The 25,083-nt window shown below is 39.7% G+C and overlaps 1 protein-coding gene across 10 annotated transcripts in view; it reads left to right on the plus strand.

Moving 5' to 3' along the window:
* Positions 1 to 25,083, plus strand: part of ARID1B (AT-rich interaction domain 1B) — a 329,589-nt gene that overhangs the window by 87,516 nt on the left and 216,990 nt on the right. For all 10 annotated transcript variants that reach the window (XM_061471608.1, XM_061471615.1, XM_061471609.1 and 7 more), the window contains exon 4: positions 13,280 to 13,390. In XM_061471608.1, the coding sequence (XP_061327592.1) occupies positions 13,280 to 13,390 (111 nt within the window). The remainder of the gene's footprint in view (positions 1 to 13,279; positions 13,391 to 25,083) is intronic.

The following is a 25,083-nucleotide window of genomic DNA, read 5'->3' on the forward strand; positions in this document are numbered from 1 at the left end:
CTGTAGTTTAGTCTCAAATTCTGTAGTTTAGATTTAATTTAATTCAATTTAAACTTCTTAAAGAAGTAACACATAACTGCCCCTGGCTTAAAGTTGTGATAAAAATTGCTTGTCCTTCTGTCCCTTTAACTTCTGTGCGTGTAATCATCTAACATGAGATGAGTGGTTGCACTTAATATTTGTTGTGTTATGAACCACAGGAAATCTGGGAAGGAACAAGCTTGTATGTTAATGTGACATTTGCTGCCAGGCATATAGGAAAGCATTTTTTGTGGAAGTTGGCTATTATATGAGAACTCATAATCAAATTTAATGTTCAGAAGAGATTGTTGCCTGCCATCATCAGCAGTGGTTGACACCACTGCTTGTTGTGTACCATAAATCCTTCAAGGCTTCTGTCATTTCAGCAAGAGGTGTCCAGTGCATATTCACAGTCTTGAAATGCTGGGCTTTTTTTTTTAGCTTAGAAGCAGGTATTTTCTTTCCAGCATGAAGAGGTACAAGGGGGAAGTGATTTGTTTAAACTATTCAACCCCAGATTTATTGCACTAAGAGCTTTAGCTTCTGAGGTGTGCTTGTTGGCTGGCTTTTAGAAATCAGGGCTGCTTGTATGTAATGAGCAGACACATGCCTAACAAGAAGGCACCTGGGTGAAAATTCTCATACGGATATACATACTCTGACAGCTTTTCCGGCCTCCTTTCTGCAAGATCTGAAATTAGAGACAAGGAAAACCAACAGTATAACCTTTATAAAAAGCATACGTTTTGGTAAACTGAACCTTTTGTTGCCAACCTACTTCAGAGAGACCAGGTAGGTATCAAAAGACAGAATGCAATCTCGATTTTTTTGCATCTGTAATAAAGCTTGGCTGGACTTGGGAAAAGGAGGGAAGGGGAGCAGGCTCTCAGCAACTGACTTCCAGGCTCACACACTTAAATCCTGGCTTCTAGATAAGCCACCGGTGGCCAGCACCTCTGAAAGGTGTAACCATACCTTGCTGTATGATGTGATTTAAAAAAACCCTGTTGAAGTACTTAGGAACCACACTGATCTTGTGTATAAAGCAATATATCCTTTTTGAGCCTTTCTTAAGCACATAATATTTTCAGGAAGGGCAAATGAGGTTTGAACCTATGTAGGTTCAGTGAACGCTTAACTGATTGAAGTCTTTGCCAGTTAGAGTTCTGCTTTTATGAAGTCTTATTTCACAATCATGTTGCTTCTGTAATCAACTGATGCTTAAGTAACTGTTAAGCATATGGCTATTTATCTGTGTGGCGGAGGTTACTTAGTTTAGGAGTTCAGTGGAACCACCCGTGACTCCTGTTGTGCTACATCTTCTCCCAGTAGTGGGAGTAGCTGATTATTGTCCATTTGGGGAATGCTCTGTTTGCTCAGCATTGCTTATATCATTCCAGGAAGTGTGTCAAGCCTTTCTCTTTTTAACTCTGTGATTTATATCTGTATTTATAAGATTATAATAGGTGCTAGCTTGTCAGACTTGGAGAATGATCTTCCAGAGCCAAGTAGCTAGCAGGAATAGAGTCAGGCTGAAAAAAGCAAGGCTAATTATCTGTAAACTCACACCTGAGCATGAACACCAAATTGAGGGCATAGCTCGGAGCAGCACTTAACAGCAGTGCTGGCTCATTTTGCTGAGGGCCTATTTGACCAAACCAAAAACAGCTGTGATCAGATTTTGAGAACTTTCTTCTCCCTGTTATTTTAAAGCAAACATTTACAAACATGGTGATCAATTTAGCCAAATAAGAATCTACTCGAGTTTATTAGGTCTGAAGCCTTTATAAAGTTAGCATGTGTAATTACCCCTTCCACGTATCTGTCTTTGAAGTAACTTGGATTTGTCAAGTGGTATTACTAGAGAAGTATTTTATCTTACAAAGTGGTACTACTGTTTATGTATAAAACCTAGCAAGCTTGTTTATGTTTCTGTTTTATAATCTTCCAGAGGGCTGTCAGTGAAAGTATTTGTTTGCCTCTGTGTTGTCTTAACAATTGTGTGGCACCTTCAGTTTAAAGTTACCTCATCGTAGTTAAACATTTTCCCAGTCTGTATGTTCTTTTGCTTTGTTCATCTATTGATGGTTTTCTGACGAAAATAGGCTTTTCTATTTGCAGTTTGAAGGAGGAATTTTGAAGGTCAGCTTTCTTCTCCTGGGAAACCAGCAAGTGCACCTCTTTAGGCACCTGCTGCTGATGGGGGTTTGATGATACCTCGCCGGATAGAGGAGATGGGTCAGAGCACATTGCAAACCTGTTTGGCAGGAATGTTCATGACTACCTGTACCCCACTGGTTTTAAATTTTTATTCCAGTGTTTTTGTATCATTGTAGACTGAGTAGACATAATCGCAGTTCTTGCGCTTGTAAAATGAGCAGTGCAGTCATAAGTTTTTCCGTGTACTAAAGTTACGTAGGCATACAGTATCAAAAAGAAACTTCAGTAAATTTCAGCTAAATTGGAAAGAGAGGAGATTTAGTCTGGGGGAAGGAAGGGAAGTCTTATTTTGTTACTTTAAGTGGTCAGTTACGTAGATGCCATTAGTTTGTGGATTCAGCAGGCAATGTCCCATGTCGGTAACAAAAATCTCTGCAGAGCATTCTAGTGCAAAAGGTGAGGATGCCAAATCGTGTTTTCAAAGTAGAAACTTCAGTATTTCTAAGTAAATAATCCTGAAAGGAAAGATTTTTCATCTCATCTACAGAAAATACATAAGATCTGTCATGGATTTAGTATGTTATACATCAAGAAAAATCTGTTTAATGAGCTTAAATACAGTAAAATACGCATGTTCAAATATTTCTCAAAGTTCTCAAATCAGTGGTTTGGCTTTATTCCGCAAAGTATTATTATTGTTGTTGTTATCATGGTGGCAGTATTTAAAGTTTCTAAATTCTGATTTCTCTCAGTATTTAAATCATAGAAGGTTAATTAAAGCAGTTCTTTATTTTGCGATTGCTTGGGAATATTAACCTCACAAAGCCTGCATTAAATCAGTGAAGTGATAGAATTGCATTTGCTTTATAAAATAACTGTGCAAGAGCATAGACAAAGCCATTTACAGTTCAGTGCCATTAATTGCTTGGCATTTAGGTATTAGTGTAGGAGTCTATTAATTAACTTGATAGTAAAACTATTGGAATGCAGGCTGATAAAAACTATTTTGTTTTAGGATGTTAGTGATTATAACAATTGTTGCTCTCCTTACCACTCTCCTTATTACTTGATTTTTTTTTTTTACTGTTATTGTGAGAGCAGAATTAATATTGCAGAAATAATTTTATCTGTACTTTTGAAATTTAGCAGTAATTAAAATGGAATAGTGGGTTTATCAAAGGATACCTGATCATGTAATAGTTATTTACTTAATGAATGACCATCAGATTAATGAATCAGAGACAAAGTTATCTGCACACGTTTTAGAATATAAACGCATAAATCCTATTGTAAGAAAATTTTTAAAATGCAAATGTATAGTACTATGAATTAAATGATGAAGTTGTAAAGTCTGAAAAGTACTAATAAATCCGAGTAGTAGGTGGTTTTGTTTTCTGGGGTTTTTTTAGTTCTGTATGAGCAGTATATAATCTCAATTTTAGTGGTCTTGTAAATTATACCTCATGGCCAGTATTCTCATATGGCCTTTAAATTAACACACATTATTTTCCTCAGAGGCAGGAAAAATAAGTTTGATAATATTTCCTGGCATTAAATTTACCACTGTATTTTTCTTTGGCTGCCCATATTTTCTTTAATAATTGAAGATTTTCAGTGTACATATATTTAGTTTTATTTTCAGTATTTTGAATTGGGATTTCGTTGTTGAGACAATGTATTATCTGAATACAGGTCAGCATATATTTTATATGTATTCATTATCCTTTCCAGTATTTCCCTTTTACTGCATTTCTTTGTTACTGTAGTAGGATTCAGAATAGGTTTTGGAGCATGCAGCTGAAACCTTACAGGGTGGTTTAGTTGTTGCAATCAAATATGGAAAACAAAGAGTGAAATACCAAATCAAATTAAATACGATACCATTTGAAAAACATGTTTATCTTTACCTGTTGACAAAACTGCTTGGTGCTTTTGTTGCGGGAGAGAGAACAACTGTTGGTCTTGTTAAGTTGTCCCTCAATAAATCACACTCTGCAAGAGCACAGCCTCTCTTCATGTCTTCCTTGTGCTTCTCCCTGATACCCAATATGGGTGCTTGGCAGTCTTCCCCATGCATGGGTTTAGGTAGAAAATGAAATAACTAGCTGTATGGGTTTTGGGTGTCTGCCTGCAGAATTCATAAAGATCGTGCTCTTTCACCATCACAAGAAAGGTGAGGTTTATTGTTGCTTCATGACCTAGCAACCCCTTACCAACTTTTAATGAAAGTCACTGGTTTTTCATTGCTATATTAAAGGGTAGTCAGTGACCTGGTCTCAGAGCTTTAAGTTTTCATCACTATTTCACTTGTTCTCCACCCTCCTCGCACCACTCCCGGTACCAGCCCAACTGGGAATACTTTCTTTTGACAAAAAAAAAACAAACAACAACAACCAACCCAGAAGTGTTTGTGGTGATGGTGATGAAGACTTTTTCTGCCTCGAAGATTAAAGGAATCATTTGCCACAGTTGGTTTAAATTCTCATATTGTGCAGTCCATTGAATTGCTTCTGCTGGTGAGCGCTTCCTTCTGCAAATTATTGTTCTGTTCTGGAAATTATTGTTCTCTTTCCATTTTTTGGACAAAGGTATTTTGGCCGCATTTAAAGACTGCTGCACGGATACTGTCTTCACAGACGGCAGAGCAAGAGAGCATGTTAATGCAGCTAAGTCTCCAGGAGCCCCTAATGTAACATGCTAACCCTCTCATGTACTGAGAAATTAGGTTAACCAAAACAGTAGAGACGAGCTGAGAAGGCCACTTTTACCAGAATTGTTAGAGATTTCTTTATATCTGAGCCTCAATTCCTTCTCCTGTGATTATGCTGTCGATAAAATAGTAGGTAAGCATCATGTCAGTAATTTCAATAAAAATGTCATTTCCACCTCTGTGGTGGTGGAGTATTAGGGAATAAGTTAACAGGGTTCACTGGGCTGTGATATAAATGTTGTCTGTAACATAGCATAGCTTTGTATTTGGGGGGGGGGGGGGGGGGGAGAGAGAGGAAACAGACCCCCAAAACAAACCTCACCATTTTGGTTTGGGTTTTTCTGTTGTTTTACTTTTTTAATGTGACCTCAGTGATGTATTTGGGTGTTGCTTGCAACCTTCCCTCACAGATCTGTGGATTTTTGTGAGCCTTTAGATGCTGTCCTGGCTTTTACCTTGAAGCACAGTTACAGACGTGCCCCTAAGAAAACACTGAAGAAATGTTTCCCAGTCTCAAGTGAGGAAGTCTCATCCTTGGGTACCTAGCTCGATTAGCCTAGAGGTAGCAGCTGCTCTCAGTACAGCTTTTCTCTTTATTCTGTAAGCTGGCTTCAGGCTTTCAGCTCTGCTGTAAGCTGCGGGCAGTGCGCTGACCTCGTTTCTGCCAGCGAGCCGTATGCTTGGGAGAGCTTCCACGGCGGCAGCAGGCAGTCTGGGGCAGGCTGCTGCCCTCGGGGGCCACAGAGCCCCCAGCTCCCCTACTGCAGCAGCTGAGCTGAAAGAAATGGCGGGTTTTAAATCCTGCCCCTCTCCTGTGCCTGGTTGGGTTTAGCCATTTCTTCGGGGTGCAGAGCTGTTCCTCAGTCCAGCTTCACGTCACAGGTTGGCTGAAGAGGTGCGTTCCTCATGGAGTTTTAGGAAGGACTAGTGTGGCAGGGCGGGACGCTGGATGGCACAGAATCTGTAAGTCATCACATTAACATAGTAGTCTGTCCCAATTGACTGTAGAGAGAAGGACATCTGAAAACTGTTGGGGATCTTTTTTTCTTTCTTTCTATATAGCTTTGTCAGTGAAAGGATGGGCAGGGAGAGGAAGGAGTGGGTGTAGAAAATGAAAGCGTGGTTGGACTGCCTGGCCTTCTAGGGATTTTTAGGAAAAATACAAAAAGCTCTTATAAACATGGGAAGATTCATGAAAATAAAATTCTTGGTTTACCCCTCATTTCCAAGTACTGTTTCTCAGATTACCTCTCCAGGTTCTCTCTCATCTCTTCATTCACACTGGAACTTTACATCTGTAGAACAAAGAAACTACCTTTTTTTGCCTGTAAATGAAGAACCGACAGCTGTTTATCAGGCTGTGCAATGTGCAACAGTCACATTTTAATGCGAACATCAAACTGGCCTATTTTTGTTTGATGTGGCATGTTACAAGTACGAGAGAAGAAAACTAGAAGAAATGTCTTGTTTCTGATTAAATCCACTATTGAGATGCTCTGTGATCCATGGAATGCAATAGTGGTAGAAAGAGAATAGCAAGATAAGAGTTTCCGAGAATGATTTCATCTTGGAGCTTTTCCTGCATCACTTGCTTAACGTGGACCCTTCTGTCTAGTTAGTTGGCTCAGATTACGTGATATGTGACTAGAAGCTACGCTGTCCAAACAATGTTCTTCCTGTAAGATGGGGGGGGGGGGGGGGATGACAGCGACACACACAACTTTTTTTTGACCCTAACTGCATTTAAAATACTTTCAGTGCATTCTGCAGGGCAAAACCTTCCGTAGTATGAATTTCTAATAGCTTCCTGTGAGTCTTGATGGACACAGCCTCAATAATGTATTTGCTTACCTAAGTTAACTATCTTTAGCATCAACTGCTGCCTACCATGCAAAGTATATTTTTTCTTCCCCATCTGGTGTCTTAAGACATAACTTAATGTCAGTCTGTGAAACTTTGGATCCTGATGGGAGAAAATGGTGTTCCCATTGTTAGATTTTTTTGTTTTGTTTTGTTTTCAATTGGATTGAAGAAAGAGATCTGGAAAATAGTAAGGTTTTAATGAAACTGTAGGTATCTTGGAAAAGAAGTTATGAATAGCACTGAAGAAGACGATGAGATGTCTTGCTGACAATGACTGGTTTACACCTGAGGCATACAAACTGATAGGTTTTCTCCAAATTTCTCAAGGTACACAGGATTTGTCTCTGAGGAGTTAGGTGTGATTTCTCTATGATGAATTACCTCCTTTTGGAAAGACAAAGGACTACCTTGCTTTGCTGTTTCTCTGAAGCCCTAGATGCCCTTTAGAACATGTAACAAAGGTGAAGACTGAAATGACTTGGTAAGGCAAAGTATCGTCCTTGGTTTTGAGGGCACAGTCATGCTGTGGCTTGACTGTGGGAAAATGATAACCACCTTGAAAGAAGAGCAGTCACTGCTTGCCAGACCCACTGAGGAAACAGTCAACAAATAGCATCAGCACATGTAGGTAGATGCCAGCCTGTTGCTTGCTGTACATCAGGACAGCTGCTTTCCTTATCTCCATTCAGGTTTCATGGTGGTGTAAGGGGTTGGCTTGAAATGATTCACATATTCTGGTTGTGAGCAGGGTTTATTCACTTCACATAAACACAGACTAGCATGGTTAAGAGGATTACCAGACTGCACTGCTAATCCACCTCCGGTGGTTAGCACTCTCTTCTTATATTGTTGGCATAATAGGTGCTGGGTCCTACAAAACAATTTTTTCCTGTTCCCTCTGCACAGCAAGAGTCTTACTTTGTGCACAGTGCTCTCCAGCTGCAAGATACCAGCTTCCTTTTCCTCAGGCCTTTAGGGTTTTTATTTGTTTTGGCTTTTCAGCTTCTGATTCATAACATTAGAGACACATTTATACGTATTTCTTTTCTTGACCCAGGATCTTCTGCAGCAGTCCATCTGCATCCTGCACGACCTCTGCAGACCATCTGCCCAGGATTCAAGCAAACCAAACCTCTCTGCTCTTTTGTCCTTAGTGGATCATTTCCTACAGGGTTGCATTCTGTTGGCTGCTTGCATGAGACTCAGTGTTGCCTGTGCCCCTGGGCATACCATTTTTAATGAGTGCAGCCTTACCTACAATAGGCTTCTAACAGGTTGGCTGTCCTTTGTTGTCAGTTTTGTGCTGATGGTATACAACTGGGGAGATGACATGTTAGATATTATGGTTGGGCTAGAAGCTGGCTGTGTAGCGACAAGTCACCATTTTGGTGAGGTTTTGTTGTTGTTGCAGGAATTTTTTACATTATTTTTATTTTTTCATTGCAGCTTTTTACTGTAGAAGGTAAAAAGAGGGGAAATGTGTCGATACCTATGTGTATACACAGAATAAACAGATACTTGGTTAAGTGGTAACAAGAAATGTCCTATAGCTCTTAACATATCACTTGCTTTCTTTCTGTTCCACAGTATCCCTTCAGAGGTGAGTAAAATTATCTTGTATTGTAGGGTTGTGTGCTCTTCTTGGCTGCTGTACTGGGTCCTGCCTTCCATTCTCAAGTGGTCTGGGGGGGGGGGGAAATTAACATTTGCTTTCAGTTTTGCTGTTGTCACATTGCTGTAGAATTCACTGTTCTCACACTTGAAGTCTTCTAAGGATCAACCGAGTGAATCAAGAACATGAGCTAAAATAGTTCTTAATGAGTTTTTCGAATTGAAGTCTAGTGTATTATTTACCTTCTGTTTAATCATCATGGTGCTTATCTTCCTGGGTGGTCATGTTATCCCTCTGAAATTTGCTGCAGTAGAAGTGGATGAAGCCTGAATGATATTTCTCACCCAGCACTTCTTTAAATGTGGTTTTCCTCCAAACATTAATGCCTTCACTACGCTTTCATTTTCCATTAAAAAGAATTTTAAACTATTTAATAGTTAGATCTTATCTTCTTCGGCAGAACTAATAACAAACGTGCATTTCATCTACGTGGTTTCAAGCATTATCAGCACTATATTCAGGTTTGCAGAGAACGTGTAAATGCGGACAGGCTCACTTGTTTGAAACTAGGTCCAGCTAGAGAATGAAAGCATAACACTGATTAGCATTGTACATCAAAAGGGAAAATGCTGTCCATCTGTGGCCTACTCCAAAGTGGTTGCAATGCAGTTGACTTGGGCTGCAGTTTGGTGGCTGGTGAAGCCAGGCCTGTGGCTGGCTGCCACCAAAGGAGGGAGGTTTCCTTCCTCTCTGTGCTCACCCAACCTTTCCAGAGGCCAACTCTGCTCAGTAATAAAGCTGGGGGAAAACGGGTTACTGTTCTTCCAGTTTTAAGTTGCACCATTTCAAAAAGTGGGCAAATAAAGACCACTATAGAAACTAAGGGGGTGTGTATCCAACTACATGACTTGTGGTAGGTGGGAGTAAGGGGCCTTTGACTTTCTTGCAGGCTGGTACATCTCCTTACTTGATCACTTTAAACCTCTCTGGTAGTGAAATCCCACAGCAGAATTAGAGACTAAAAGCTGATGGGTACAGTAGCAGAGAACAAGAGGGAAGAATGTACCCCATTTCCTTCTTCACTCCTCAGGCTACACAATTCTCAAGCTCCATGTACTGCAGTCTGCACACTAAGCTAAAGGTGTATATGAAACAGGGGTGGAGAAATAGTTTTGGCTCTGTGGATGATAAGCAGTTGGTGGTTATTATTACCCAATTCGCATATGGATTGATTTCTGAACAGCTTATGCAATACATAGGTTTTAGGCTGTGTATATGTAAGCAATATGTAGGCATAGGTTTTTTTTTTTGTCTACCTTTTTTCACAGCATGTTTCTTGCAAAGCCTCAGAAGTCTAAACTTCAGCTATTTTGTGTACATGTTTATGACTTGCTGATTATTTGTCCCTGTGCCTTTTCTAAAATCTGATGGGGGAAACCCTGATTTTAGTTATTTTACAACTTTGTTGACAGTTTGTGCTGTAACAGCTATGACATGATTGGGTTTGTGCCAAGTTGGGAAGTTCTGAGTGGAAACTTGTAGCCGCCTGTTTATAAAAGGCTTGGATTTCTTTCTTACACACATGCTCTTCTTCTGTGAGGGGAAGCATTCTCAGTGATTCATAAAAATTCATAAGCTTTGCTTTGAAAGCTGATGACATTTGATGGATGAAATATTGGGAATCAAAAGAAAATAATCAAGGATCCCAGGAGAAAATTGAGCCACAGTATCAGTGGGGGTCTTCTCAGCCATGACTGTAGCACAACACGTGGTAGCATGTCTCTCTTCCCCTTATGTTCCCTCTGTTCAGCCCTCAATAAATCCATTCCTAGAGGCTAGAAAGAAAAATGACCTTTCAAACCTGAAAGTGAGAATTGCCAATTCCAGGCATTTCTTCAGTGACAGACAATTTACCCTAATACTTCTGTCCTTATTTCTTATTTATCAAAATCTGTTGTATCTATTTTGTAATATGCTGTATGTTGAGAGAAATTCCTAGTGCAAAACTGAAGAAAGGCAGTAGGGATTTTCTCTCCTCTGTTTTTCAGTGGAAATTATACTAAGCACTATTTTGGTTACAAAGCCAACCTCTTAGTGAAATACGCTATTATTTAATCATCATTATGTTTAGTATATAAATGGACTGTTTTTACTGGACAATGCATATGTATAAACACATAAAATTATACACACAGCGCCATGCGTATTTCATCTGGGAGATTCCCATGCCTGCAACTCACTGAGAGCAAACTGACTCTTTACTTCTCAAGAACCGCCTTCCAAGTTTCCACTGATCCAAGTAGCTTAAATGGCTTTATGGAGAATATAAGGAGGAGTATGTGTCCCTGGCAGGGGGGTTGGAACTAAATGATCTTTAAGATCCCTTCCATCTATGATTCTTAAGTGTATGATTCTATGTGATCTCGGTCCCATTTGGAGTGCACAGGTATCCGTATCATAACAGACATGGATGTCTGCAGTACTTGTTTCCAGACCTCATCTAGAATTGAGCAAATGGATTTGATTATTCCACATCAGAGGAAAGTACTATGGTGCTGGTGCATTTAAAAAGACAAAGGGTATCATGACTGGGGTTTTTAGTGTGCTCTTCACTGTGTGGAGAAACATTTCATAGATGGTCTTCAAATACCCAGGTAAAAGTAAATTCCATTCAACATGCAGTATTTCTCATGAGGAAGTGTGCTCTCTCTTCCCTCTCCTGCTCCATACCCCTGGAAATTTCAGTAGGAATTAAGATTAAAATCTTGCAAGTGGGTGGGAAAAAAAATGCTTGGTACTTTGTAAGGAATTAATGGCTCTTGATTTTTCACAATATAAAACACGTTTTGCTTCCCAGCAAAATCCTGTCGTGTCTTGTTCCTAAGGAAAAAGGAACAATTGCCTTTATAAAATGACATCTCCTAAATTGAATATTCTGTTTATCCGTTTTCACCACTTTCGGTGTTTCCGAGTGTTCTGTTGTTGTTTGAACAAGTGGTTCTCGTTTGGGGTATTTCTGTAAGAACTGGGAAGAAGTGAGCAGAGTGCTGAGCTGGAAGTTGCAGTCTGGGGCTGCTGGGTTTATTACAGATGCCTGCGCAGTGACAGCCCCGAGCGTGTGCATGTGTGTGTGCGCGTGTGCGTGCGCGTTTTGAAATAAAAAGGAAAGCAGAGGTTTGCTCATTTGTTTGCCTATTGTAAAGCTGTCCTGCACCTTTCTACTCCTTTGTACTGGGGTGAAGGCTGCTGAATGGGGGCCTTGTTCCATTTGTTGATTTTAAACCTCACTGTTAATCCACAGGAACCTGCTGGTGTGCGCAGCAGGAGAGCTGTGTGACAAGTGGAAATCTGGGCGGGGGGGAGCGCGGGGGGTCACAGGGGATAATAATCATTCAGCCATCAGCCTTTGTCACCCTTAAGCCTAATTGTTACCCTCTGCTGGTAACCACATTGAAATGCTGGCCTTTTAAGTGTTTCTTGATTTTACTTGGCACAGGCTTAGGGATAGGATCGTTTATTGCTGGGTTTACATCGTATCAGGTTTGCTAGGGTTTGTTTTATTAGCCGCGTTGAATTTTCTACATCCCTTAAAATAATTCAGGAGAGTCCAAAGATGTGGAAGGGGCTGGATGGAAACAGTACAGTTGTTAAGCAAATTTCCCTCTGTCAGGAGCTGGGATAAAAGGAGAGACAGAAAGCTTTCCTGCTCTGCAAGCTGGCTCTGTCACGGAGTCTGTGCATGAGCAGTAAGTGTCGGTCTGGACGCTGAGCTGTCTGAACAGTCCTTGGTAAAGCAGAACAAGGCAACGTTCAGGCTGCAGTGGGGTGGGCAGGGGTTGCTTCCCCTGCCCTGTCTTTGCACCAGGAAAGCGTGTGTTCCTTCAGCTGCGTGTCAAAACTGAAGGTGTGGGGGTGGCCGAAGCACGCTGAACTGGGAGTACACTTGGGAGGGGGAGAAGAGAATTAAACCGTTTAAAAACAACAGAGAAAAACCTTTCAAGGTGAGATATCTTTTCTAGCACTCAGGAACTGGTTCTTCAACTTTCCCTGCCAGTTACACATGCTGAAGTCAGTACTGTGTTTTCTGTTGTTTTCCTTGAAGAAGTTAGTGTAGAAGCTGCTGTGGTAGCTAAAATGAAGCCTGAATCTAAGGCTTTACGATGGGCAAGTGTGAAGTAAGCTTGTGTTGTGGGTTGTGGGACAGCAAAGGGGAGGTTGTTTAGTTGCTCTCACCACCCCTGTAGTGGGTATTGTGTTAGGCCATTATGTATGACTGCTTGGGCTTCTTGCTATAGGGAGGGAGGTAAGTCACCTTACCACAAAGCTGGTGTTGGCTTTGGATCTACACTTTCCTTCTAATCTGTCAGATGCACCATGTCTCCAGCAGAAGCAGCAACTGCGTTGTGCTACGACCTGATAGCTAGTGTTTGAAAGTTGTGTCGGTAGTAGCGATGATAAATCTAGGGTTGTTGCAGGAGTCTGATTACGTAGCATGATTACAATCTTATTTTCAAGTCCGGTCTTCCACCTGGCTCAGTACTTCCATCAAAACGCTTGAGAATACATCTCAGTAGGATGAATGTATTGAACACCTAGTGCTTGCTACTTTTACAGTAAAAGGGGGTCATTTATTTAGCAGGCTTGTTTTGGTGTGTTTCCCCATCTTCCAGTGGTATGGTTCCATGGTTGTCAGCATGTTTCTCAGCTCCTTGCATTTCTTTACAAACAGTGCAGGTCATAGTGGTAGCTGTGAGGGCTTGATAATTCCATCACAACTGTTGAATAAAAATTTCTGATTAAAAAAAAAATACAACCCATCAGCATTATGCTGTTGTATTTTCACCTTTCTGTGATGTGGATTTAATTGTAATTACTAAGTCAGGTTAATAATTCTGTTTCAACTGTTGTTTCAGGACATGTCTCAGGAAGGCTATGGAACCAGATCTCAACCCCCTATGGCCCCAGGAAAGCCTAACCATGAAGACTTGAACCTAATCCAGCAAGAAAGACCATCGAGCTTACCAGTAAGAAACTAATGCTTGTTTCAGTGTTTTAAAATTAAAGCAGTTTACGTAGCATTTCATTGCATCTAGGCTGAGCAGATGATAAATACTGAAAGAAGAAATATTGAACAAGGTTGATCAAAAACTGTTTTTAAACATATGATGAGAACAGACAGCTTGTGTATAAGTGGACCTTGCTTAGGCTTGTTATGGTTCAAAATAGCACTGTTTATGCACATGCATGTTTTGTGCTTGTGCACATATGTATTTGCATAGAGGAAATGGATTGACTTTTTTAGCTCTAGGAATTCTGTACTTGCACAAAACAATCTGTTGAGGAAGAGACTTTTTTCTGTGCCCTTTTCAAGGATTTCAATAGATTCTGGTTTAGAATACTGCTGCCAGGAGTTACTTGCTCCAAACCCTGAGCATCAGTAATGAGTTTGACATGTTAATTCTGCTACTGTCTACTACACTGTGGAAGTGTAGAAGTGATACTTGGGCTAGGTTGATCTTTTGGTTAGCAAACTATTTTGGACTAACATTTCTTAGTTTTTCTGAGTGCCGTGCATTGTGCTGTGGGGTAAACAGCACAAATTAATATACTTTGCAAAGACACTGCAGCTACTTGCATTTCTGAGTACCTTATTTCACTATAATGGAGAAAGTACTCCTTAGCCTTGTGTCTGTGTGCCCTTCGTGGTTTCGGGATTTTCTTGTTTGTTGGTAGTAATCCAGCATGAATTTAAACCAACTGGAATATGTTCAGTTTGAATGATGAAAATTTTTTATAAACTGTATGCCCACTGGCTTAGAATAATGCATCGTACTCATACAGAATAGTTTCTGCAGTCCATTATGTATGTATTCATCTGCAGCTAGCAGAGAGATCTCTATGAAGAGTTTACCTTACTAAGACATGTAACAGATCTGGTAGTATGTAATGTAGTTTACCTCTGGCACATACAATGATTGTCAATCACTGAAAATAGGGCAGTAAACATCTGCACAGCATTTTAAAGTTATTTCTTTGACATGTAGGAGGGTATATGTTCCACAAGTTCTTTATGAGACGTTTGAGACATGCATGTTGCAGGAGAAGCGATGGAGACTTGTGTAAGAAGAGATACCCGTTTGCTTTGAACCCTGTATTTATTCCACAGTCCTTCAGGAAACCTTTTTTAAAAGTACTTATTTCTCTGACCAGGTCTCAAAAATGTATGTTGGCAGTTACCTTAAAAATAGTAGCTACTGTGGACATTGTTTTGGCAATAGCTGTGCACTTTAAAAAGCAGTGACATTAAAAGGGACGTTTCACCTCCCCCAGTTTTTCATGAGCAGTGTTCATTAGGGTAGAGAGAAGCGAATTTATTTATCAATTAAATGTTCTGCTAATTTGCCTATGGCTTTCTTAAACAGTTGTCCTACTTTTAAACCATCCTCTGTCCTACCTCCATCATCATGCTATCTAAGCAGAGTATTGGGTATTATCTGTGTCTCTGAGTGTTTGGTATATTTAGTAGCTCATTATTATTATAGCAATGAGTAAGCTGGTAGTATTAACAGTGAATATTAACTGTTTTGGCCACACATCTTAAACTCCAAGTTAGTCCCAAATTCTCTTATTGAGACATCTCATTACTGAAAAGCTTTGATACGTAATCAGAAAGCACCTTGTGTACACAAAACCCCTGCTGTTTAGATATGGAAGGGAATGGGAGGTATTAACCATTTTGTATTTTGTTTTGGGTTTGGGTGTGTTGTTTGGTTGGGTTTTTGTTCATTTTTCAAATTGAGAAACAACTGCAATCCTTCATATGTGGCAATAAGGCTTTTTTTTTGATAGTGTGATCAAACTCGCCATCATCTTGCATCCAAGGAAAGCGTCTTAGAAATTAGAAGCAATCCATATATTCAGAGTATGGTGAAACAAGGTAGATGCTTTAATATAGCTCTGAGGTATGGATGGCTTGACTGTATGAAAATGGTGTTTTTTCTCTGGAGCAAGAGAGTTCAGATTTGAACTGCTACAAAAACCTGTGATCACTATCCCTTGTTTAGTATTCCTAATTATAATGTCATTTTGGGATACTAAATACGGCTTCTTAAGTTTGTTTTCAAGGTAATGCTGTTCTTCAGGCTAGTAGTCAGTAAGTCATCTTTGTACAGCGAACCTTGAAATGATAGTGGTGTTATGCTTTTAATAATAAAATCTAGTTATGTTTTTTATTTCATGGTATTCTGGTATTTATACAATATGCCCGTTATCTTTTTGTTTCTTAAGGGCATTGTGTAAAATCACAGCAGCTACATAGCAAGCTTACGTGACTGTCTAAAAACAACAAAAGAGATGTAATGCTAAATGGTGAATGGTGTTCTCTGATGTGGCTTTGAAAAGAGTTTTCCTTTGATGGATTTGAAGAAGAGCTGGCCACTTTCTGCAGCACTGAATGCTGGCTTGTGTCATCCTTTGGGGGACTTTTTTCAGCAGGTTTGTGTCACAGTAAGTGCAGCTGAACAGCTCAATAGTTGTTCCGTTTCCTTCACACATTGTATATAGAAGTCCTGGCATGAATGTTCCCATAAAGTTCAAAGCGGACAAATTTGTAATGTGGGTTGGTAACAAATGGCTACAAACAAAATATGGCTTTATTAGCTACTTCTAATGGTCTGTCAGATTCTATACAATGCTTGCTTTCCTTCTCCCAACTGCTCTGATATCTGGAGGGTTTGACCTGTGGGTCTCCGACCATGTGGAGTCACTGAGAGCCCAAATGAAAAGTTGCACAGAATAGTGCTCCGAGCAGTTTTGTTGGGGTCACAATTAGAAGGAAATCTCAAGCTTTTGAGAAAATATGGGAGTCAGGTACTCTGTGAGGAAAGGAAGTCATAAACAGAAACTGTTCCCTATTAGAGTGGAGGAATAAAGGGGTGAGAGGCTTGAATGAAATTGTCTGGAGAACAGCTACTAGAGAATATATTTATTGAGACTTAAGGGATAATAACAAAATGCACATTTCTGCTATTGTGAGAAAGCTAGAGCACACTTACAGGAAAAAGCTTCCAAATGATGTATCTGCAGATTTGTTGTTGCAGTAAAGGAGCTTGTGTCAGCAGTAGGCTGTGTGTGTCTGTGAAGGCTAATCCTTTATTTTGTCTTTAATGAGTAATTTTGTAAATGTTGGATTTTTGTTCACGTTGGGTTGTGTTGATAGAATGAAGAGCAGAAAACATAAATTAATTTTTATTGGCATGAGTGTGAAAGTCATTTTAGATAGGCATTTTAGAAAGTCATTTTAGATAGTGATGGTTTTGCTATTACTCTCTTTTAGTAAGGTATTTTTTTTGTCCAGTATCAGGTGTGCTTGTTGTCAAATGGCCTACTTGAGGTTGCCATGCTTTTGAAACACAGGTTTCTGCTGATTTTTTGTGTTGCAACCTATAGGTAAAGTTCTGTGGCTGCCAGAGGTGTTGTAAGCCCAGGGCAGTAGCAGTCCTGCTGTGTGCCCCACAGCATGCCAGCTGTGCCCTCCCATGTCCTCCACTGTCATTCCTGAGACCAGCCAGTGCATTTGACTTGGGGAGTTGAACCAGCTGAGAAACAGCCACTCTCTTTATTTCTGGGTTAGTTTTTGACTGAATCGTTGTGTAATTGCATGGGTGCCACTGGTACCTCAGACAAGGAGATGGGAATCAGAATCCATGAAGGGAAAGGAGACAGTAGGGACTGCAGCAGCTTTGATTTTAGCCACATTCTGAAAGACTGTATGATCTTCCTGGAAGGGTTTAAGATGCTGTCATTCTGTCAACTGAGACACGATGGCACAGCAGATCCCAGTGTTCACAGTTGGGCCCTGCAGCAGTCACAAAGCCACCGACAAACACAAGATACTTCACTTCTTTTTGTAAGGTTTCTGCCAGTTTACATCCCTGAGTGCAAGCCCAGAGGCATAAGCATGCACGGCTGGAGGCCACTGGGGAGCTGGGCTTGTGGCAGCCCTCATCTGCATCAGTGTAAACTGTAGGGATATTGTGGCCTTAGTCTTATGTCTTAACTTAGGCTCATCTTGCATTTACTGGAGGTCATGCAGTGTTGAAGGGGGATGATGGTTTCTGGAGTTGAGGAAATCAGTGCTTTACCTGGTCACTCAGAATTCTGAGTTCATGGATTAATTCTATGATATCACTTACTCACTGGGTCGCCTCATGAAGGCAGAGCAGGTTCTATGGAAAACAAAATAGTAGCCAACAGTGGACGTAGAATGCCACTTGTATCTTGTGCCATGCTGTGACTTGAGAAGTTTGTTTGTGGTTCTGCAGTGTCTATAGTTGTATGAACTTCAGTGTCAGGTAGGTCTCAAATACTGCATATTGTTGCTTGGACAGAGAAACTTTTTAAGTTGCCAGTTGCCTTGTTTTGTTATGCTTAGTCCTGTGGAAAACAGTACATCTGCAATCCCTTCCTGATTTTATTAACTGCTTCACAGTTCTGTTTTACCTCATTTTAACGAGCCTCTAAAGGATGTTTTGAGTGCTTCACACTCATTCCTCTGGTTGACACACCTTTTTCATTGTAGAAAGAGGGTACTAAATTAGATTTCAGAGGATATCTGTTGAGAACTGCTAATGAACTAAATGCAAGATTAGGTGTACTTGTCTCACAGAACAACATCCTTTCAGATGCATCTTGATAGGTGCAGGCTGTAAGGAAAATACATAGGATGATTGGGAATCCACATTCCCTGTTTCACTTCTAAAACATGAATTAGCTTGGAAAGTCATCTTGAGCAACAACACTCACTGAACAAATGCCTTTAATGGCTGAAGTCTTAATAGAGCAGGAAAACAGCTTCCAGCAGTATTTGAGAAACTGTGGTTGACACCAGGAGATACCTCTTTTCTTAGCAGTTAAACTGCTGGGACAAGGGACTCTGATGACATTTATACAGAGCTTAGTCCAGTAAGCCCTAATCATGATCAGGTTTGTGATCAGTACCAGAGTGTAAATATTAATCACCACTGTCACCCCTCTGGTAAGGATGAATCAGGTAAGAAAAAAACCCCCCAAAACCTTGATCTAAATTTAACTGATGTTTTAAAATTCAGAATATTATTTCTGATTTGATGGGGGGGGGGGGGGAATCTGTAAATGGATTCTTGGTAACTCTTGGGAGGCAAATGCAGTTGCCAGTTGACAAATGCATGTGTAATGCATGATAGCAATTCTGTCCTGTAGTTATTTGCTTCTATTCATGTCTCTGTTGAAAATAACTGGGAGTATGTTAAACCACGAACAAGAAGGAAATACAAGTGTGTAATACTTGTGAATTAAATTTTCCATCATTTTTACATCAAGTAGGATAAGACTGGTGTGCCTCTTTCCCACTTTCTTTTTTCTGCAGTGTTGTAAAATAACTGAATGATCTTGTTTTCCTTTGTTTGGGTCAAGAAATTTTAGCTGAAAATTGTTACTCTGTGAAAGAAGATTATTGACTCAACAAGCCTTCAATTTTCAGTGAATAACACTCCCACCATCTAGCTTCAGGAACATGTGGTGCATGCATTCTATTTTAAAGTACAGACTGTAATTTAAAACCGAGGCAGTTTGATGCCCCACTGAACTTTGTTTAAGCCTGGAATAAAAGGAAAAAAGCTTCAAGTTGCAAAGAAGTGACTAAGCTTTCTCAAAGGCTTTTCTTAGCCATTGGAGTTAGAAAAAGTTGCTATTTTTTCCAAGTAATTTTAATTCTAGAACAAATGCATTGGCTACTTTGGGGTTGGGGGTTTGGTGGTTTGTTTTGTTTTTTTTTTGTTTGTTTGTTTGTTTGATTTTGTGTTTTTTTTTTTCCTTATTGCCATTCTATGTAATACGCCTGTACTAGAACAAGATTCATACAATGCGTACGTATAGGGGTACCAAGTGCATGTATTTCAGTTTGTTTCTGAGGTGCAGAACATGCCCCATTGTTGGTGCCGATGGACATACAGATTGTGTGTGTGGGCTCTTGTTTGTGTCTTGGTGTCCATCAGAATAGTGGGTCAAATCCAGTGAAAGTCACTGCAGCGCCACCGACATCAGTGCTATTATTGGGGAGGGGGATGCACTTACACTTTGTGTGTTGTTGAAAATCTCAGCCTGCATGCTCATGCATGTTTTACACTGGCTTCAGTGAAGCCAGGATTTCACATGATGATCAAACTTGATTCATTGTCTGAGAGTCAACTTGTACATTCAGTTTAAGTCCTGTTTCTGGAGAAAAGTACAGTTAAAGTAATGCAGAGCAGCCATGGGCATATGTTGTCCATGTAGTGTTAAACTGAAACATTGAAACCAAAACTGTTGATTCTTCAACTAATTATTCTTGCTATTAAAATTAAAATGTGTAATGTGAAGAGAAGCTCCTGTTGTTACTCGTGTTTTGTGCTTTACAGGATTACTTGATTTTGCTTGATAGATTGATCACATTTATTTAAAAAACAGTGCTAGGTGATTATTGAAGTATAAAAAACTAATTTCACTAAGTACTATAAAAAAGATTCTTGGCTATTCCATCACCTTATGTTTTCAAAATACTTTACAATGTTTACATTAGCCCTGTAATAACCAGATTACTAATACAGGATCTAAGAAAATTTACAAATGAAAAAACGGAATACTTAGTCTGGCCTGTACATGAAACTTACATGGAAAACATGCTAAGGGATTATAGATCCCAGTAGTGGTTAAAGTTGCAAAAAGTTGTGTTTAAATGGGCCAGTGTTGTCCTAAGTGGAATATTAAAGTATTAGTAGGTTTTTTCCTTTTGAAGCCACAAGGAGTTGCACTAACATACTTGATACCTCCAAATACCAGGACAATATTGGTGTTGATTCAGGAATTAAAGAAACTAGATTTAATTTGGGTGGTTGAAGAATTTTTATTCCACCCCCATTGTCTCTCTCCCCCTGCCCCAAGGCTCCTGCCTCCATAGGTGGGGCAACTAACCTGCGCTTCTGATAGCCCCTGAACCGCTGAAGAAGCTTGCAGCCTGAAGTGAGGGGCAAGCTGAAAGCCCCCAGGGTTTCTTTAATATGCAAGGCCATAAACTGTGGTAGCATGGGTGCCTCTGCATGCATGGCTCAGATGTACCTGCTGCAGGGGCAGTAACTGAACTAGCTGTCCCTTCAGTCAGCCTAAATTTCCAAGTCAGTGCTTTTCAGTTCTGCATTTGGGAATCTCAACTAGAATGGTAGGGGTTTTAATTTGCAGATTAACCTTTAATTTTTGAACATTTTACACAATATGTGTCCATGGATATAGTGTGTATAAAAGAATGCTTATCTTAGCTGCTTGTTTATTTGTAAATTTTGAGTTGATGGCTTACTATAAATTCCAAAGTTTAGTATATTCTCTGGTGCCTGTCTTTGTTCATGCCTGTCTGAAAATTTGGATTACGACGCAGAAAGTAAGACAACAGAGTATTAATCACTTGAATACTATTTCAGGAAGTACCTGAGACACTGTAAATGTTTTCTTTCTTTTATTTTTACCCCAGGTATTCCTGTAAGATAGGATTTTTTTTTTTTCCAGAATGACTCCTTGTGCTCATCAACCGTTGTGAAGTGTGACCTCAGCTTCATAACCTTGACTAAACACAGTAACTCATTCTAACCAGCAACATCTGAAGCCTAGCAGTAGATAGCTTTTCTGTATCTTCCTCCATCCATTCCTGTCTGCTGAGAACTACATGTTGACTTCTCATGCTAATGTTCCAGCTTTCATATTAAAAAAAACCTAAATTTACCAGTCTTTGATGTGAAGGTCACTTGGAGCGGTCCTGGTCAGCTCCCTATTTCTGTGTAAGCAGATGTTTATGCAGTCACAGTCAATAGTCTGAAGATTAAGCCAGGTTTCACAGAGTTTTGTCTGATTGTTTATGGTGTATCCATAATTGCTTGGGATTTTAGGTACCAACATAGTGCAAATGGGAAGTGTCTGTAATGTATTGTTTGTTTTGATTGATTCATACATATGAATCCCAACAAAGTCAGTCCTGTGTGAGGCTTATTCATGTTTTGCTTTATTTTTTTGAGGTTTGAAACAGGTTTTAAAATTTCTCTCAAATGCGTTTTCTTGAAATCAAATGTCTTGTAATGCTTAAGCCTCCAAAACCTTTCTTCCTTTGCTGGAGTCATACATCTTAGATTCACTATCAAGTCCTCCCTTGAAGACAGTGATTCATGGTGGCTTTTTATAGAATCTGTGCTATATTGTGCTGTATGTGAGAAGTGCTTCTGAAGTGTGTTGCATGTAAATAGGTTTCCATTATCAAGTTACCTTTAAAAATCTAAATGCACACACACTAGATGAGAGGGGTTTCTGCATTTGTCTTTGGAAGGCACTGTACTTTTAATTCACTGCATCAGTTTTCCTTAACATCATGCAGATTATTCTGTGCCATTTCCCACACAATTCCAGACATAGTTTTGCTCTCACAGGAGTTTATATAGAGGGTCCTATTTGAATCAGCAATGTAATTGCAGGGGCTGAAGCATCATGGTGTGTTGAAATTAGGATAGAAAAGTTGATAACATCAGGAAAAGGGTACTTTCAGTTCCCAGTGTTAGGCTTTTGATTTCTTTCCTTCCATGTAAACAATTGCAGATGACCCTTTTAATCATCTCAACCTGTGAAATAAAACTTATTGCGTTACATTAGAATTAGGACCTGAATTTTGATGCACATTTGAATAATTGCATTAGTATAGGGAAATACACCATTCTGGGTCATTTACTTCACATCATAGTTAAGTGGCATGAATTTATAACTGAATATGTGGTGTTGGTGTTGGGTTTGGGTTTGTTGTTTCTTTCCCCTTCAAGGCAGAATTTCACTTAATAGTTTGAAGTGATCATTTTGGGAAGTAATATAAAGATATGTACGCATGAGAGTTTGCATCTTTGCATGTAGTAATACATTATGCATCAGTAAGCTTTAGTAAGGGTTGCTGAATACACAGTAGTGGACCTAGTTAAGAGAACAAAGCTTGTTTTTATGCCATAGCATAAGGTGTGGACTCACGTGTATGTTTATAGTATCACAGATGATGAATTTTGCCAATGCATTCTGCACAGAAGATTATGAAAGAGATATAAAACATTATTTTTTTTGTTTCTTAAACTGTGAACTATACAACTGTTAGTGCTTGTTTCTCAAAAGTATGGAAATAAAGGAACTGGAAGCGATTTGAGATTTTTAAACTTGCTTGTTAAAAATCAAGTAAGTTAGCAAGCTTGTATAGGTAGATAAAATGGTGTATGGATTAAGTACATATATTGGCCCTGGTGAACTAATTTGTTATGGCATGGGATTAAAACTTAATGCAGACTGTTACCTTTCCATTTTAGGCTTTTACAGTGAACTGAAAGCCTTGCCAGTTTTTTTGTAGGATACTGCAGTGGAGATGGAAGAAAAACTCCAGATTATCTCTATCCCTTGTTCAATTTACAGACCATGTCAAGATTTTAATAATAGGGCTTAATGAAAGCTTCATAAAACTCTTATTTTTTCCATCCTGTTTATTGTATCATTAGACACCTACATGAAAGTAGGAAAAAAATAAACTTGTTCGGTACAATTTTCCACTCAATTCTCCAGGATTTATTGTAACAAGGCTCTAGAATTTAAAAATCTATTTGGTGGTGGGTTGTTTTTTTGTTTGGTTTCGTTGGTTTTTCTTTTGTTTGGTTTTTTTTTTGGGGGGGGGGGGGTGTTTTGGGTGTTTTTTTTTTTCTAGCATCTCATGGTTGTGGCGTCATTTGGATTCTCTCGTAGTCTATTTTCTCTCCCATCTTCATTGCTTTTTTTTGTTTGTGCCTTTAAAGAAGTCTTGGGAAGACCCCCATATACACACACACACCACTGGTGTTTTTAAATGACTGCTCATTCTTCCTGCATGGCTTGTTAGACATTTTGCCCTGTTGGAAATCACAGTAACAGTCTTTTTGATCCTATTCTGATGGATAACAAAGTATAGGAATTTTTTAGGCTCTGAAAGTCTTTGGCTGCTTCTAGCCAGAGGGTTATTCCAGTGCTTAGGCCACAGCTCGGTGTGCGGGGGGCCCTTTGGGCAACCTACAGAGTTGTCTTTCTCCTCTGCAAAGAAACAGAGGTCAGATATCAGATCCTATGAAACACTGAGAAATGCACCCATACACATACTCATATATAAATATTGTAACTCTTTAATTTTTGCTGGTTAGAACTAGTGATTTCTAGTGCCTGCTTTTTAATGCTTGTATTCAGAATAGTACAGGTCAGATTGAAGTCAATCCTATAAATCCCTTACCTTAGTTTTGCCAGGAAAACAAACTTTCCCCTCCTGTATAATAATTTTGATCACTTGACCTCCATTTCCATGGAGATGTGATCAGAGGGCTATAGTCAGCTAGCCACGCAGGCCAAGAACTATCTTTTGTCACTTGCGGTGTGCAATGAAAGTAGATTGGAAGAGTAATTAAAGGACTTACAGACTGACATGTTTTTCCTCTACCACCCACATCCATTAAAAATGTAACTTGGAAACAAAACACGTGATCAGCTAAGCAAAGGGTTGTTTGGTGTTTTGTTTTTTTTTGTGTGTTTTTTTTAAATTTGTTTAAAAGAAAACAACAACAAAAAAACCCACCCTTCTTTAGTCTTCAGTGTTTAAAATTACTACTTTTCCAGCAATCCAAGAGACTGTATACCCTTCCATGTATATTTGTATTTCACACAGACTCCTGATTCCTGCACGCTTAGTTTAGATGACATGGACTCAGTTTGGCAAAACCTGAATTTGTAGCCCACAGAACAAATACATTTGTAACTAAACAAGTGCAGAGTGGGCAAGGTCAGTCTAGGGTTGTTGATTCAGGGTCTCACAAGATTTGGCTCATGCTTGTGAGCAGTAGGTACCTCCCAGTCTTACCAGGGTGACTGCCAAAACCTGATAGCAAGTGCTGGCCTGCATTGTGCCTTGGGCCAGGAGCATATAGTTCAGGGACATGGTGCGGTGGTGTGTGCTGCTCGCCCAGCAGTGCCCATGGCCCAGTCAGCTAAAGGGCTGACATGTAATCTTTGGCTGAAGCACGTGCATGGCTCCTGTGCTTGTGTTAGCTGGCTAACTAGTATGCTTTGTACTGCTGTATGTGAGGTTTTGGTCTCTGACCGCTCTCTGTCAGATGGGAAGGTGCCTTTCTGGTAAGGATACAAAAGCTTGTGGTGCTTAATGACCTGGCAAGAGGGGAGCAACGTGTCTCTACTTCTGCAGGACAGGGTTAGGTTTCCTTCAGATCAGGGTATGTATGTAATACCATTTAGATTATATATATATATATATCTGTATATGGTAACAGAAAGAAAAGCACGTTTAAAGGTGTTGGGTTGTTCAGGGATCTGTCTTTTCAGCGGCTCCTGTGTCTCCTGTCTAAGCGGTTTGCAGGTTAACCCAGCTTTAGTAAGCAGAAAGGGACTATATTACCTTTATGTTGGTTTTGGCACACAGCTGTGATGCTGTGGGCAACATGGCACCTGAGAGAACTGCTCACCCTCCCAAAGACTTGGTGAAGCAGATTTAAAAAACAAAATGCATCTGCACTTGAATTCACGGCTTCCTGGGCAGCACACCATACTATTGCTACACTACAACAGCCGCTCTATAGATTGATTTCTAAGTGGATATTTTTGTCACGCT

This window comes from Pezoporus flaviventris, unplaced genomic scaffold (genome assembly GCF_033815535.1).
Source record: "Pezoporus flaviventris isolate CSIRO_AGI_PZ_B2104156 unplaced genomic scaffold, CSIRO_AGI_Pfla_v1 ptg000066l, whole genome shotgun sequence".
Taxonomy (NCBI): domain Eukaryota; kingdom Metazoa; phylum Chordata; class Aves; order Psittaciformes; family Psittacidae; genus Pezoporus; species Pezoporus flaviventris.